At 33.8% G+C, this 15431-nt stretch overlaps 2 protein-coding genes across 2 annotated transcripts; both read left to right on the top strand.

Moving 5' to 3' along the window:
* Positions 1-1934: 1934 nt before the first annotated feature.
* Positions 1935-7100, top strand: LOC106772863 (actin-interacting protein 1-2). Its single transcript, XM_014659478.2, has 6 exons — positions 1935-2435; positions 2563-2724; positions 3099-3285; positions 4259-4681; positions 5719-6126; positions 6265-7100. The coding sequence occupies exons 1-6, from the start codon at positions 2041-2043 to the stop codon at positions 6520-6522; spliced, it is 1833 nt and encodes a 610-aa protein (XP_014514964.1). The 5' UTR covers positions 1935-2040; the 3' UTR covers positions 6523-7100.
* Positions 7101-10120: 3020 nt separating this feature from the next.
* Positions 10121-13208, top strand: LOC106756154. The gene is made up of 4 exons (XM_014638452.1): positions 10121-11821; positions 11901-12124; positions 12202-12459; positions 12545-13208. The coding sequence occupies exons 1-4, from the start codon at positions 10121-10123 to the stop codon at positions 13206-13208; spliced, it is 2847 nt and encodes a 948-aa protein (XP_014493938.1).
* Positions 13209-15431: the final 2223 nt, after the last annotated feature.

The following is a 15431-nucleotide window of genomic DNA, read 5'->3' as shown; positions in this document are numbered from 1 at the left end:
TGATAAAATATGTTTTTGAAATTTTTATCTTGTGTCCTGCATGAGTGTGAAGTTTAATGCTTAATTTCTTTTTATTATAACTCTGTATGCTGATAAAATATATTTAAATGATTTGCTATTCACGTGTTTTATTTTGTTTTAACTTATCTAACTATTTGTTTTCCAAAATAGATCTTAGGAAATATATTTACATGTACATTAAAAAAAATTTATTAATAACTTTTATAAATGAATTATAAATTTTTATTTATCGACAAAAATATCTATTGACAATAAATCTTTTGACAAAATTTGTCAATTTTTTTATGACTGATGGATATTTTTGTTAATAAAATAAAAATAAAAGTTTTCGCTTTAGATTTTAATTATATTATAATAAAATTAATTCATAACTTTTTTTCTGAAATATGTTAATAAATTCATCATTAATTATAATTTTGGAAATTTGTTAACAAATCTCTTAATAAGATGAATACCAAAACTTTTACCAAATTTAACAAAATAATTATTATAAATAAAAATGAAACTTAGGTAAGAATAATAAAAATGTATAAAAAGAGAAAAGAAAAATACAATAACAATTAGTATGATTGAAACCATAATAGTAGTGGTGAAAAAGGAGAAAGAAATAAAAGTTTATTCATAAAATTTTACTAATCAAAAAAAGTCTAACAAATATTTATCGACAAATAAATACCAATAAATATTAGTATTTATTAACGAATTTTTAGTTGATAATTATTAATTGATTTTTTTAATCTGTTGGTAAAATTTATTACCAAATACTTTATCAATAAAATTTAAATTTATCAATAAAATTTTGATATTACTCACAAATTTTATCTATAATTAAATTAATTTTTAATTTTTAGTAATACAAATATATACATATTTGTCTGTATATATATAAATCACGTGTGTTATGTGATTAAATATATATTAATTGCGTAAAAATGCAATCTGATCATTGAAATTATTAATCAGTTTATGCATAGATATTAGAAAAGAAAAAGAAAATTCAATTTTATTATGATAAAATAAAATTTCGATGACTTAAACATTTAAAAAAAAAAAACAATGCAGTTTTGAAACTATATATACACTTTTCTGATAATTTAGACATTATAATTTACTTTCTTAAAAGATATTAACCCTCTGTGTTATTACTTTTAATTGTAATGTATTTATACAACCAATTGGTAAAGTAGAATATTCTTACACAAAAATAATTTAAATGATAAATAACTTTAAAGCCATCTTAAAATATGTATATATATGTTTCATAAAATAATATAAAATGAATAATATTTTTTAATTATAATAAAATAATAATAAAGTCTTCTTATACCCATTAAATTTAAGAAAACAATTTATATTGACTAATAAGGGAAAAAATAGTAACAAATTCTGGTGAGCCTCAATTATCAACCTGAATAGCTATAAAAAATGAACTACGAAATTAATATATTATATATGTCTATTGGTATTTTGTTTTTTTACTTATATACTTTGTCTATTTTTATTATTACTTTAGTTAAATACTTTTAAAGAAATTATTTTTCAAGTGTTCTTAATATAATTGGAAGAGTTATTATCATTAATCCTTATTGTGTACTTTGATATTTAAGAAAAATATTTTTGATAAATTATATGTTTTAGGAATAGTTAACACAAATTTTGTAAAAGATGCAAGTTAATGTTCGTGTTATATATCCATTTGAGAACAAGATTTACAAGATAGTAATTGAAAAAATATAGTTTATTTGCTTTACAGTAAATTATGATTAAGCACCAAATTATGTTGAAGAAATAATAAATTAATATATAAAACACTACGTTCTAAGATCTTAAATTTGGATTGATGAATAAATATTTATTTAATTGGTATAATTAAATAAATAAGAAGATGTTTAAAAGATGAGTGGGAACATCCTGGCATGTCTCAACTGTGTTGTTGAAACAGAGCTTGGTCGGTTGCCATATCGTGCTCTGCTTTTCACTGTGACTGAAGCCACAAAGTAATCTCTTTCAGAAGTGAAGATGAGCCACGAGCTGAAAGAGACGTACGCGTGCATGCCCACGACGGAGCGCGGCCGTGGGATTCTGATCTCCGGCGACGCCAAGTCCAACTCCATCGTCTACACCAACGCCAGATCGGTGGTCATCGTGAGCCTCGAGAATCCCCTTAACGTCTCTGTCTACGGGGAACATGCCTACCCGGCCACCGTCGCGCGTTTCTCCCCCAACGGCGAGTGGGTCGCCTCCGCCGACGCCTCCGGTACCGTCAGGATCTGGGGCACGCGAAACGACTTCGTTTTGAAGAAGGAGTTCAGAGTCCTCTCCGGGCGCATCGACGACCTTCAGTGGTCCCCCGACGGCCTCCGAATCGTTGCCTGCGGCGAAGGCAAAGGGAAGTCCTTCGTCCGCGCTTTCATGTTAGTTCTCCTGACAAACTTCTAGAACTTTCTCGAAGCTTCTCTGTGTGTGTGTGATCTATTATGTTTGACTTCGTTTGACTTTGAGATCTCTTTTGTTGATAATGTTGTATACTGTGCGATGAAGGTGGGATTCGGGGACTAATGTTGGAGAATTTGACGGTCACTCGCGCCGGGTTTTGAGTTGTGCATATAAACCCACGAGACCATTTCGTGTTGTTACCTGTGGAGAGGATTTTCTGGTTAACTTTTATGAGGGACCTCCCTTTAGATTTAAGCTATCTCACAGGTATGTGTTGTGTATTACTATGAGAAAATAAACTTTACAGAATGGTATTTTAGGCATCACTTACACTGTGCATATGTGTATGAGGCGGAAAAAGAATATGATCTTTTGATACAGCTGAGAATAGTGTTTCTCTGAAAGTAGCTTCTGTGCTCTAGTCCTTCTTTTGAAAAAGATGAAAACGTTTGGGATGTACACTGCTATTTTAAAGGGTTTTCATATGGAATCGAAACTGATGCATATTGCTATTATTTGTAAATGTATGATCATTTGGACCTCAGTTTCTCTGAGGATTTTCTTTTGTAAGATTTGTCGTGCGTCTGTTTGGTTTGTTCTTCTCTTTGGAACTGATATTGGGATAATGTGGTTATGTACAGGGATCATTCAAATTTTGTTAATTGTGTAAGATATTCTCCAGATGGCAGTAAATTTATAAGCGTAAGTTCTGACAAAAGTGGTTTCATATTCGATGGAAAAAGTGCTGAGAAGATTGGTGAGTTGTCTTCTGAAGGTGGGCATACTGGAAGTATTTATGCAGTTAGCTGGAGTCCTGATGGAAAACAGGTAAGTTAACCTCTGAATATATATGGCAATATACTTACACCCTAATGTACTTGGATAGAAACTTGGTGTCTTATTGACTAAAAATAGGGTAAACCTCAATTCCAAGATAGAAGGCTGCAGCACCTTCCAATTCTCTTTCAGATAAAAAGATAACTTTCTCTTAACCTCCCTTGTTATTTATAGGCAGCAAAACCTTGTTTCTTTAACCAACAAATCAAACAAACTGCTCTTTTTCTAACTAAGGGGTATCTATCATACTGACCCCATTTTCCCCGTTGATATGATGTCGCCTTTTCACCTCTCCCAAATACATAACGGTTGATCGCTTTATTTTCTTTATGAAATTAACTGAATGCAAAACTTCAAACTTTGCTATAACATTTTTGTGATAGTCGCTTCTTTTTAATATTATTAGTGAACTTATAAACATACCATAAAGTAAAACACTTGAAGTGACAAATGGAAAGTTAATTTTTTTTAACTTTTGGTAGCCAGATAGACATTTTAATTTTACCTGATGTTCCTCTCTAAGTGACATGAACGTTTTTAACTTTTCGTTATCGTTTATTTTGTTATCTCGTCTTTTTGTGAAAAAGATAATTGATTTTATGCAGAAGGATTTCATATGTATGAACGTTAAATTTTAGGTCTATGTTTGAACATATAAAAGCAATAAGTGTTTGCAATTTTACTTCTTGATGTTGTATTTTCATGCATGTTTTGATTGCCTGTGCCGGTGCTAGATATCTTAAGGCATGTTAGGTACAGTTTGCATAGTTCAATGTTGTGGTAGGTAATTTTGAGCACGTAGTTAAACAAACGTCTGTATTTGCAGAATTGTTATTTGTTTTTCCTCCATTTTTTTCTTACTTCTCTGTTTTTGTGCAAGTCTATTTTCTCCTTTTCACTGGAACTCTGCAATGCACATTTTGAGTAATAACAATCTGATCTACAGTTTTAATGCTGTCTGTAGGTGCTGACTGTGTCTGCCGACAAGTCTGCAAAAGTATGGGACATATCAGAAGACAATAACGGAAAGGTGAAGAAAACTTTGACTTGTCCTGGCACGGGTGGAGTTGAAGATATGCTAGTGGGGTGCCTATGGTTGAATGATTATCTTGTCACTGTTTCTCTGGGTGGGATAATATCTATATTTTTAGCAAGCGATCTTGATAAAGCCCCGACAGCATTTTCTGGACATATGAAAAATGTTTCCTCCTTATCTATTCTTAGAAGTAACCCTAAAGTGCTCTTGTCTAGCAGTTATGATGGCTTAATAGTTAAGTGGATTCAAGGGATTGGATATAGTGGAAAACTACAAAGGAAGGAAGGTTCTCAAATCAAATGCTTAGTGGCTCTAGAAGAAGAGATTGTTACTTCTGGATTTGATAATAAGGTGAATGTTTTGCTTATATTCTTTGGTAATATGATAATGATAATAATTATGCTACAGTTTTCTCAATTTCCATCTCCTCCCTTGGTTAAAAAATCAGTGATGCTTGTCATTTGCATTTAAATAATATATTTTTTATGGGTTGAAATAAATTATTCATATGGCATTATCCATATTGGTAGTGAAGTATCTGATAGGATATGGGGCTGGATCAGAAAATAGTTGGAATAGCATTTCGAGCAATAAAAGAATTTGATGCCAAGTATGAAGAAGCTTTTTGATTTGGGAAGTTTATCCCAACAAGGCAATAATTGGTAATAGAGAGGAGAATCAGTTACACTCTCTGACTTGGCAAATTGGTTGGGGCGAAGTAGCCGAAAATATAGGGAGGGAGACAAGGGTGGGAGAGGCTTGCTTGGATAATCACGTTACTTCTGGAGAATAGCTTTCTGTGAGGAGCCTTAGGCTGCTCTGGTTGAGTTCCTTTGTAAGAGCGTTGGCCCAGTTACTTCATCAGTTTGATACTCTGTTCTTAAATTGAAGGCTGTTGTGACTTCATTTTTTCTATCCAATGTATTTGTTTCTTATGATCCACTGATGATGCAAGGACCATTTTTTCCCCAATGTTGTCTATTGGACTTGGTAAATGGTAACATTAACAATTGCTTTACCAAGTGAGAGGTGTTATAGTTTTTCAATTAATGTTCTTGTAATGTTATTGTATCTGTCTTGGTATTACCTGGAACGGTGAATTTCTCTCACTGGCTATTATTTTTTGTGCTGTAAATTGTTCCTGCAAAGTGATTTAAGAAATCGTGGTTTAAGCTTTACATGATATCTTCATGCCTGCTTTAGTGTTGTTAGAAATCCCTGCAGCAATTGTGACATAGTTCTTCATTCATAGTACTTTCATGCTAAGATATGACAAATTAGTCTTTTTGGGGGTAGAAATTTCAAGGCATCTGCAATATATGAATATTATGTAGAAGTGAGGGTTTCTTACTCTGATCGCCCCTCTTTCTTTTTCTTTTGACAACCAGATAAGGCGAGTTTCTTTTCATGGGGATCAGTGTGGAGATGCCGAGGCCATTGATATAGGAAGTCAACCAAAGGACTTGAGTGTTGCACTTCTTTCACCTGAACTTGCTCTAGTTTCAATTGATTCTGGAGTTGTCATGCTGCGTGGCACAAAAATTGTGTCAACCATTAATCTGGGGTTTGTTGTGACTGCATCTGCTGTCTCACCTGATGGAAGTGAAGCCATTATCGGTGAACAGGATGGTAAATTACACATATATTCTATTTCTGGTGATACTCTTGTAGAAGAGGCTGTCCTTGAGAAACATAGGGGTGCTATTAGTGTGATACGTTATTCTCCAGACGTTTCAATGTTTGCATCAGGGGATGTCAATCGAGAAGCTATAGTGTGGGACCGTGCCTCCCATGAGGTAAGTGCAACTTTGATAGTCAAAGTATTACTTTTGATGCTTTCTCTCTAATGTGCATACTTTTCTTTTGGATGTGTAAGAAATAATTTTTTTGTGGCATTACTAATTTAACTGTTTCAACACATGTTTTCATTTCAGGTGAAGCTTAAGAACATGTTGTATCATACTGCTAGGATAAATTGTCTTGCATGGTCACCTGATAGCCGTAGGATTGCCACAGGGTCGCTTGACATGTGTGTCATCATATATGAAATTGATCAGCCTGCATCTAGTAGAATTACCATAAAGGGTGCTCATTTAGGTGGGGTTTATGGGTTAACATTCACTGACGAATATAGTTTGGTTAGCTCAGGTGAGGATGCTTTTATCCGTGTTTGGAAGATAACCCCTCCTTGACTGATCGAGTTCGATTTGGAAGATAAGTGAATGTGGCAAAATATTTGTTGGATTCCAAATTTCTTGCTTTAGAAGGCTTCTAAAATTCAAGACTGAAGAGGATATGCTTATCATCGTAAGTTGGTCTTATCACATTCCTCTTTCAAATTTCATTCAAGTCTCGGTTTGGCAGTCACCTGCTTGAACATTGCGGTTTAAAGTTGAGGCTATTTTCTTGTTGCCTTTTATGAGTAACTGCTTTGTATGAGTTTCAATCTCTAGACTTTGATGGTACCAGTGTACATCACTATTTGTCTTGGTTTGCTCTGGATAAAACCAATTTATGATACCAAAGATTTTAATGGTTGCGAAAACTGTCAAGAATCTTGTTGTGTACATTACTACAGGGAATCAATATTTATAGTGTGAGTTTGTGTTAAAAGTGTTGGTAGATCAGAGAGCAGAGTCAATTAATTTTCCCCATTTAAAACCTCACTTCTTTGGAGGATATACTCAAATGGGGTGCCCCTGTTTGAGGCCAGATTGGTTGTAATGTTTGTTTGTAGTTGGAATGCAGATTTGTATGTTTTGTTAATCTATCCATCCCTATATGCCAATGAAAGATCTAGCAAGTTAATATATTATGAAAGCTTAATTAAATTTGAAGTTCCTTATAAGGATTGGTATTTTCAATATAAATTTGAAGTTCCTTGTAAGGTTTGGTATTTTCAATATATATTTGAAGTTCCTTATAAGGTTTGGTATTTTCAGTTGATACTATATTTGCGTTGGTTTGGTATTTTCAATTGATATAAATTTGAAGTTCTTTACAAGATTTGGTATTTTTAATATTAGTGTTGATGTAAAAGTAACTTTATTTATTTGTGGAAAAAGTGTTAGATGACAATGTTATTGTTCAATAGCTTCCATATCATTATTAGTTATGAAGAGATTGTTATCGTCTATTAATGTAGATGAGAATGATAATATTCTGTTATTTAACGTATTTTTAGTGTGAAAATAATAGAAGTTACTTTTATTTTACATTAATTACAATATTATTTATATTATTTTATATAAATTACAAAAGTGAAGATAAGTTTAAGACAAGATCATAGTCACTTCATTTATTTTATAAGAAAAATTTTAACGATAAATATTCAATTGAAATTTTTGGAAAGATACTCAATTGAAAAACTTTTGATATTTGAAACTTAACTAAGTCTAGGTTAATAGATTTAATTATAACTCTACAATTTAATAATTATATCGTAATTTCATAATTTTACAATTCTGTTACTTTATAATTTTATAAAGATTAAATATGTTTTCAATTTAAACGTAAAATTGAAATTCGTTTATTTTTAAAACTAATAAAGTTATTATTATTAAGTTAATTTTTTAAGTTTAGAAAGTAAAGTGTATTATTATTTTTTTTTAAATAAGTTTTGCGCCTAAGTTTAGGGTGGAATGCCCCGTTTCAGTGCGCTATTAATTTGTTCGGTAAAATTTGTGAATTTCAATTTTGCAATTTTGATTTCATTGCTCACGAATAATTAAAAGTAAAAATGTTATTTATTTAAATAATTCAAAAGTAAGAAAACTATCGAAAATTTTAGATCAAAGTACACAACTTTGAAATAAGTTTTATCTCATTTAAATTCAAATACACATGAAAAAAAAAATATCATTTTCTAAAACAAAATCAAAACTTTTTACTTTCGTGCATCGAGATCAACATATGCAAAATGATAATAACATATTCACAATTATACTAATTCTCATAAGATCATAAAATAAATATCATGATTGACCACTATATCACACTAACTATAAATTAATAAAACAAAATAATCATAAACATAATCATAGATACAAAATCAGACATATCTCAATTAATCATACACATAACAGTGGGAGAACCAGTGTATGAACTAGTGTCAAGAGATTGTGCACCTATCATTTATAAATTTTTTCTAAAACCCAACTAAAATATATATGGATCATTCTTGATTCACATTAAATTACTTCTGCCAAAAGTCATAACCAAAAAATATATGGACCTCACCTAAACCACATTAAATTACTTCTACACTAAGAATCTATAACCAAAATATATATTGACTACACCCAATCCACGTTTCAATTACTTTTGCACCCAAAAGTTATAACCAAAATATATATGGACCGCACCCGATCCTTATTAGATGGTAGAGTAAATTCAAATCCTTCTCAAAGTGGTTGTTACCAACCCTCTAGATATAAACTTCCCTTAACTCACCAATCAGGATGGTCTCAAGCACACATGTATTGTAATTTATACACCACACCATGATTCTACATGTAAAAGTTTTTCTCTTACGAAAATACAATTTCAAAGTTTAGAACTAAATCACAAACTTAAGATCGTACTCTACTCATTCACTGATACACCAATCCAATAATATACTTAACTTATATCTAAACTAACCTATATCATTTAATTCAATGGAAACGTTTATCACACTTCATTTGTTTTCTATTAATTGCATCAAATTGATACAAATTATTTCTATCACCACAACTCCCAAAAATCATATTCTTCCATTAAAATTAAAGATCATGGAATTGATAATGCAATACAAAAGAATTAACTTAATTATGTAATAATGAAAAATGTTACGCCCAAAATAAGCAATAGAGGTCAAAGTTGTCAATCACATACACTGAGGGATTCTTATGCGAAAAATTGTTCCCATTATAGACCTCCAATTGAAGATCCAAGCAGTCAAAATAAAGAACCACTTGTCTAAGACTAGTTGTCAAACTTTCAACTCAATTTGAGGTTAATGAAGAGGGATCCTAAATTTTGTGAGATAACTCAGGACTGAAATTAATGTGTTACTTGAGCGAGAATGTTGTTGCTTGGCTAAAATTATCTTACTTTAATGAGAATTTAACAAAAAAAAAGGTTAAATTGTATGGTATTCTTGTTTAAGCGAGAATTTGACAAAAACTAAAGGCTTAATACCTCTTTTCGTCCCTCTTTTGGAGGTGAATGTTCAATTGCGTCCTACCTTTTTTCAAAAGTTCAATTTAGTCCCACCTTTTGAAAAAAGTGTGCAATCAAGTCCTTTTGGGTAACGGAGTTAAAAAAATAACGTTTGACCTGTGTTNTGTGCAACGTGGCAGTTTAGTGATCAGAACTTTGAAGGGTAAAGTTGGTATTTTTAGTAAATTGATTCAGTTAAAAAAAATTGACCTTGTTTAGATGTAAAAAAATCTGAGAGTTAGGGTTTGAAGAAAACGCGATTGGGGGTTCAACGATTTGGGGTTCAGCGATTTGGGGTTCAGCGATTTGGGGTTGCAAAAAACGCGATTTGCAGGATCGATCTTCCAATTTGGGTGATCTTGAAGGTGAAATCTTATTCCGCTTCACAGGTTAGGTTTTACGTTTGCTTATTTTGTGAAATTGAGGTATTGTATGTGTTTAGATGGTTGTCGGGTTTGATGGGGTTTATCTATGGGTGAAAATTTTTTGAGAAAAGTTGTCTTCTTTTGATGCATGACAGTGGTCCCATAGTTGTTACTTTAACTTAAATTAGTGGTCCCCATTTGCATTTGCAGGGTTCGGGTAGGGATGGGTGATGACAGGTTTCGGGTAGTGGTCCACCATGGTGGGACCTTGATCAAAGAAGTCCCTTTTAAATATATTGGAGGGGAAATAGTTTCTTGGGACGTAGACCCCGATATGTGGTGTTATTTTGGAGTATTAGGTTCACTTAAACACATGGGTTACATGCAAGTACAAGAATTATTTTACAATGTACAACATGTTTTACATAAGCTTGATGATGATAAAGGAGCTATGAACATGATGAATGTGGCTAAGTATTTGGGGAAAGTGAACCTNTATGTTGTGCATGGGGTGGACGAAGCAACTATATTAGAAAATGATGAGAATGAGATTATGTACCTATGTGAAGGTCCTGCCGAGAGTGGTGAGGGAAGTGGCCTTGCTGGAGAAGCACATGTTGAGGGTGGTGATGAAGGAATTAGTCATGTAGTGGAGGGTGCAGTGGAGGTTGAGGATGCACGGGATGATGAGAATGATGATGCATTGGAAGTTGAGAAGGAGGTTTTAGTGGATAATGAGGATGACAAGGAGGATGCAGAACATGTTGAGGTTGATGTGGAGATTGACAATGATGATGAAGTTGAGGATGTAAGTGAAGATTTAGTTGACGTGGAGATTGAGGATGCAGGGGAGGTTGATATTGAAGAAGAAGTGGAAGTGGAAGTGGATGTGGACAGTGATGATGAAGTAGGAATGGAAGGACTCAGTGGTGATGAATACGTGGATGATGACACTGAAAAAGAAACCCAAGAATGTAGGGGTTTGTCAGATGATGATTGGGAGTCTGATAAGCTTTTAACTCCTGAAAATAGTGAAAGTGAGGAGGATGACAACATTGACACAACCTCTGTAGGTCCTTACTCAAAATATGNNAAGGAGAAGTCCATGGCAGATTATAAGTGGGAAGTGGGGACTATTTTTACTGACAGGGAAGAGTTTAAGGATGCTATTAGAAGATATGCTGTTCATGCTGGGAGGGATCTAAAATTTATAAAAAATGATAACCGTAGGGTTAGGGTGGCATGCATGGGTGGGCAAGGGAAGTGTCCATGGATAGCTTATTGTGGTTATCTGCCTACACGCAAAATTTGGCAATNGAGGAAGATAATTGATACTCATAGTTGTAGTAGGCAACTTAATATTAAACTGATGAATGCTAAGTGGTTAAGTCAGGAAATAGATAGATCTATAGTTGACAATCCTAATTTAAAGGTGAATGATATTCGTACNAAAGCATTAAGAAAATGGAATACTAATGTGTCAATATCGAAGGCAAGAAGGGCAAAGTTAATTGCCACAAGACAAGTTGAAGGAGATTTCAAAGAACAGTACAAAAGGGTTTACGACTATGGACATGAGCTTTTAAGGTGTAACCCAGGGTCAACTGTGCAGATTAAAGTTGATTCTCATAATGGTGACCAAATCTTTCAAAGAATGTATATTTGTCTGAAAGCTTGTAAAGAAAGTTTCAAAAGTTGTAGGCGCATTATATGTCTAGATGGATGTTTCTTGAAAGGTGTTTACAAGGGGGAGTTGCTGACTGCTGTTGGTAGGGACCCAAACGAACAAATGTTACCCATTGCCTATGCAGTAGTAGAAGTAGAGAACAAAGACAGCTGGACATGGTTTTTGCAATTGTTAATTGAAGACCTCGGTGGCAGTGAAGTATGTAGAGGGTGCACATGGATGTCAGACCAGCANAAGGTATANTGAACTACTTNTATTTTAATGAACTACTTTTATATAGTGCTTTCATTATAATGAACTACTTTTAATTGTGCAGGGCTTGGTCCTAGCCATTGAGGAGCTTCTACCTCGGGCAGAACAAAGATTCTGTGTGAGACANCTTTATGCNAACTTTAGGAAAAAGTTTGGTGGGCAGGTATTAAAAAATCTGATGTGGAGGGCTGCAACCAGCACATACCCCCAGGCTTGGGAAAGAGAAATGCTCAAAATTAAAGAAGTGAATATTGAAGCCTATAAATACCTCATAGGCATTGAACCAAGGTAACCCCTTACCCATTATATCAGGTTTATTGTCACAGATGAATTGTAACCCATTTGAGAATTCTTTTGTGCAATAGGTTTTGGTCAAGATCATGCTTCACAGGTCAAGCATTGTGTGATACACTAGATAACAATATCACTGAAGCTTTTAATAGTGTTCTTATACATGCAAGAGGAAAACCATTAATCACAATGATGGAGGATATTAGAGTGTATGTCATGAAAAGGTGGGGCAACAACAGAACCAAGGTGGCATCTATGGACTTCACCATATGTCCAAAGATAAAGACCAGACTTCAGAAGGAAAGTAATATGTCTAGATTTTGGTTGCCAAGGTACATTGTTNATTTCATTTCATTTCTTTTTATATACATTGCATTCATTGGTTGGACTTCATTGTCTGTNCTTNNTTTCTTTCAGTTGGTCTGNTAGAAAGATTTTTGAAGTTAGGCACAGTTCANCCGTTGGGAANAAGTTCACACTGGACTTGGACACTAAAGAGTGCAGCTGCAGAAAGTGGACCATCACGGGCATCCCATGCTGTCATGCAATTGCAGCAATGAACTACTCCAATGTTGATCCAGACAGTTTTATACCCACTTGCTTCAGTAGATCCACCTATCAGGAGGTGTATGCGTCCATAATTTTCCCACTGAATGGTCCTCAACTATGGGAAACCACACCTTACAATGANGTNCTACCACCACTAATGAGGAAGATGCCTGGTAGGCCAAAGAAAAAAAGGAGGTTGGAAGCATGGGAGTTAACAAAGGACGACACTCAAATGTCTGTTGGAGGGCATAGGAAAAAGTGCACCATTTGCCGTCAGAGGGGGCACAACAGGAATAAGTGCCCTTCACGGCCCCAACCAACAGAAGCAACCCAGCCACCACCAACCCAGTCAGAAACAACACAACCAACCCAGTCAGCAGAAACAACACAACAAGCACCACCAACCGAGTCAGTNGAAACAACACAACCATCACAACCACCTCCATCTTCCCCAACCCCTCTACCATCACAGCCACCAAGTCCCCAATCATCCCGTCGAACAAAATTAAATGTCAGAAGAAGAGATGGATAGATTGATGACAAAGTGTCTTTAGTTAGTTGAAATTTGGATTATATGTAATGTCTTTTAATTTGGTCTGTACTGTGTTTAATTTGGTGAGAAAGTGAACTCATATCTACTGTCTTTTATTTTGGTGATAGATATGTATTGTCTTTTATTTTGGTGACAAGTGAAGTACTGTCTTCTATTTTGGTGAACAGATATGGACATCTTATGTATTGTCTGTCTTTAATGAATGAAACTTTGTACTTCCAAATTGAGAGTGAAGATTCCAAACTGTATAGAAAAAAGCTTATGCACTTATTCCAAATGGATCGTTGCATCTGTGATTGGAGCTCTTGTTTTTGCTATAGTTGTTATTCTTTTTTACAAGCTATCTCATTAGCTTATAAAATCATACAAGATATGACAGAATGGAAGCAATGTTTGATGCTTTTATGTACTTGGTTGTATATAGGAAACGTATGGACATAGGTGGCGTTATCATATATCCCTGCAATTATTTCGCCTCTGTTATTTTTAAGATTGAAAGTTTTCAATGATATACCTTGCTTTTTATGCTCTTAATTATGTTTTTCTTTTGAACTGTAAGAACAATTACTTAATGCAAGTAAGTCTGTTCGAGTATACTCTTTTTATGACATGATGTATTTGTAATAGCATATCTGAATTTCATGATTTCCAAATCTTTGTGCTAACTAATGCTGTGTGCGAGTTATAACTGATGGTATAACAACCAAAACATGTTCACGTTGCGAACCAACTTCTTTCATTCATCCAAATACATTACATTAGGTAAATCAACCTAAACACAACCTACCATATTCACGATCTAAATTCACGATCTAAGTAAATCAACCTAAACACAACCAGAATATGACAAGGACAACCACAATACACACACACAAAGCTACAACTAACATCTTCATCCTTTTCTGCATTTTCTGCAAATCCTTCACTGCATTTTCCAGCTCGCTTATCCTCTTCAGAATTGTGCAATCTTTTTCATCAACGTTGTCTTCACCTTCACAACACCACTTAAAATAGTTACAGCAGCTCCCAAATGAAGATCCACCCTGTTATCCACCATGTTATTCAACGATACCTACCATCAAGTCAAATGAAGAAAAGATCAGCTGAGAACTTCAAACCTTGTAACGAGGACAACCCCAAAAATTTCTCCCAGCATTCTTCGTAGTTCTGGCCACTTTGATTACTGCAACATCTCCACAATAACACGTTGGGATTAACCCACCTCCCCTACAAGCACCATGGGACGAACGAGAAGAACACCCTTTGGCCCAACTTTTGGAAACCGAAGAACACCCTTGGGAAGCCATTCCTATTTCTCGACACTTTCCAAATCTCAAAGACCAATTGGGTGGAAACCAAACCCTAACCCCTTTTACTTCTTAACCAAGTGAATTCTTCTAAAATCCCAACTTTACCCTTCAAAGTTCTGATCACTAAACTGCCACGTTGCACAGAACACAGGTCAAACGTTATTTTTTTAACTCCGTTACCCAAAAGGACTTGATTGCACACTTTTTTCAAAAGGTGGGACTAAATTGAACTTTTGAAAAAAGGTAGGACGCAATTGAACATTCACCTCCAAAAGAGGGACGAAAAGAGGTATTAAGCCAAAACTAAATTAAGTTGCAATAATATTCTGGTTTCAATGAGAATTTGACAAAAATACACAAAATTACGATCATATATCAATTTCAACTTAGACTCATACATAACTTAATTAAGATATAAAATCAATAAAAAAATTATTGAAGTGCACCAATTTCACAGCATAATAAGATTGAACTTAAAAAAAAATTACTTCCAATAAGAAACTTTGGTTGGACTTTTAATCGACGGAAATTGATCTTGATGTTTCCATTACTCAACAATGTGATCAGTTTCTATATTATATGTTTGATTGTAAAAATTAAGAAAAAATTATAATGAAAGAAGAGTAGGGAAATGAATTTTCTTGGAAAAGAAAAATAGTCTATAATGCAAAGTTCACTAAATGAAGTTTCTACATCCTTAAGTTTTGTGTTCTTTATTTTATTGTTATACTATTTGCTTTTTTAAAATTTGACATAAGATGATAACACGAGAAGAGTGACTTGTTAAAATACACGGAGAGAAATGAATATTTGGATCATGAGTTAAATTGGAGTTTTGACATATACAAATAATAAAAACAAACATTTGAAAATTGTGTGTTCCAAATTTGCT

The sequence above is a fragment of the Vigna radiata genome, chromosome 1, assembly GCF_000741045.1.
Source record: "Vigna radiata var. radiata cultivar VC1973A chromosome 1, Vradiata_ver6, whole genome shotgun sequence".
NCBI lineage: Eukaryota > Viridiplantae > Streptophyta > Magnoliopsida > Fabales > Fabaceae > Vigna > Vigna radiata.
Note: the sequence above shows the minus strand (reverse complement) of the source record. Positions and strands in the feature narration are given on the sequence as shown.

Coding starts and splice junctions, on each gene's coding strand:
- LOC106772863 (XM_014659478.2), top strand. CDS start 2,041: ATGAGCCACGAGCTGAAAGAGACGTACGCGTGCATGCCCACGACGGAG. Junction 2,725..3,098: donor AGATTTAAGCTATCTCACAG/GTATGTGTTGTG, acceptor GGTTATGTACAG/GGATCATTCAAATTTTGTTA. Junction 6,127..6,264: donor GGGACCGTGCCTCCCATGAG/GTAAGTGCAACT, acceptor TTTTCATTTCAG/GTGAAGCTTAAGAACATGTT.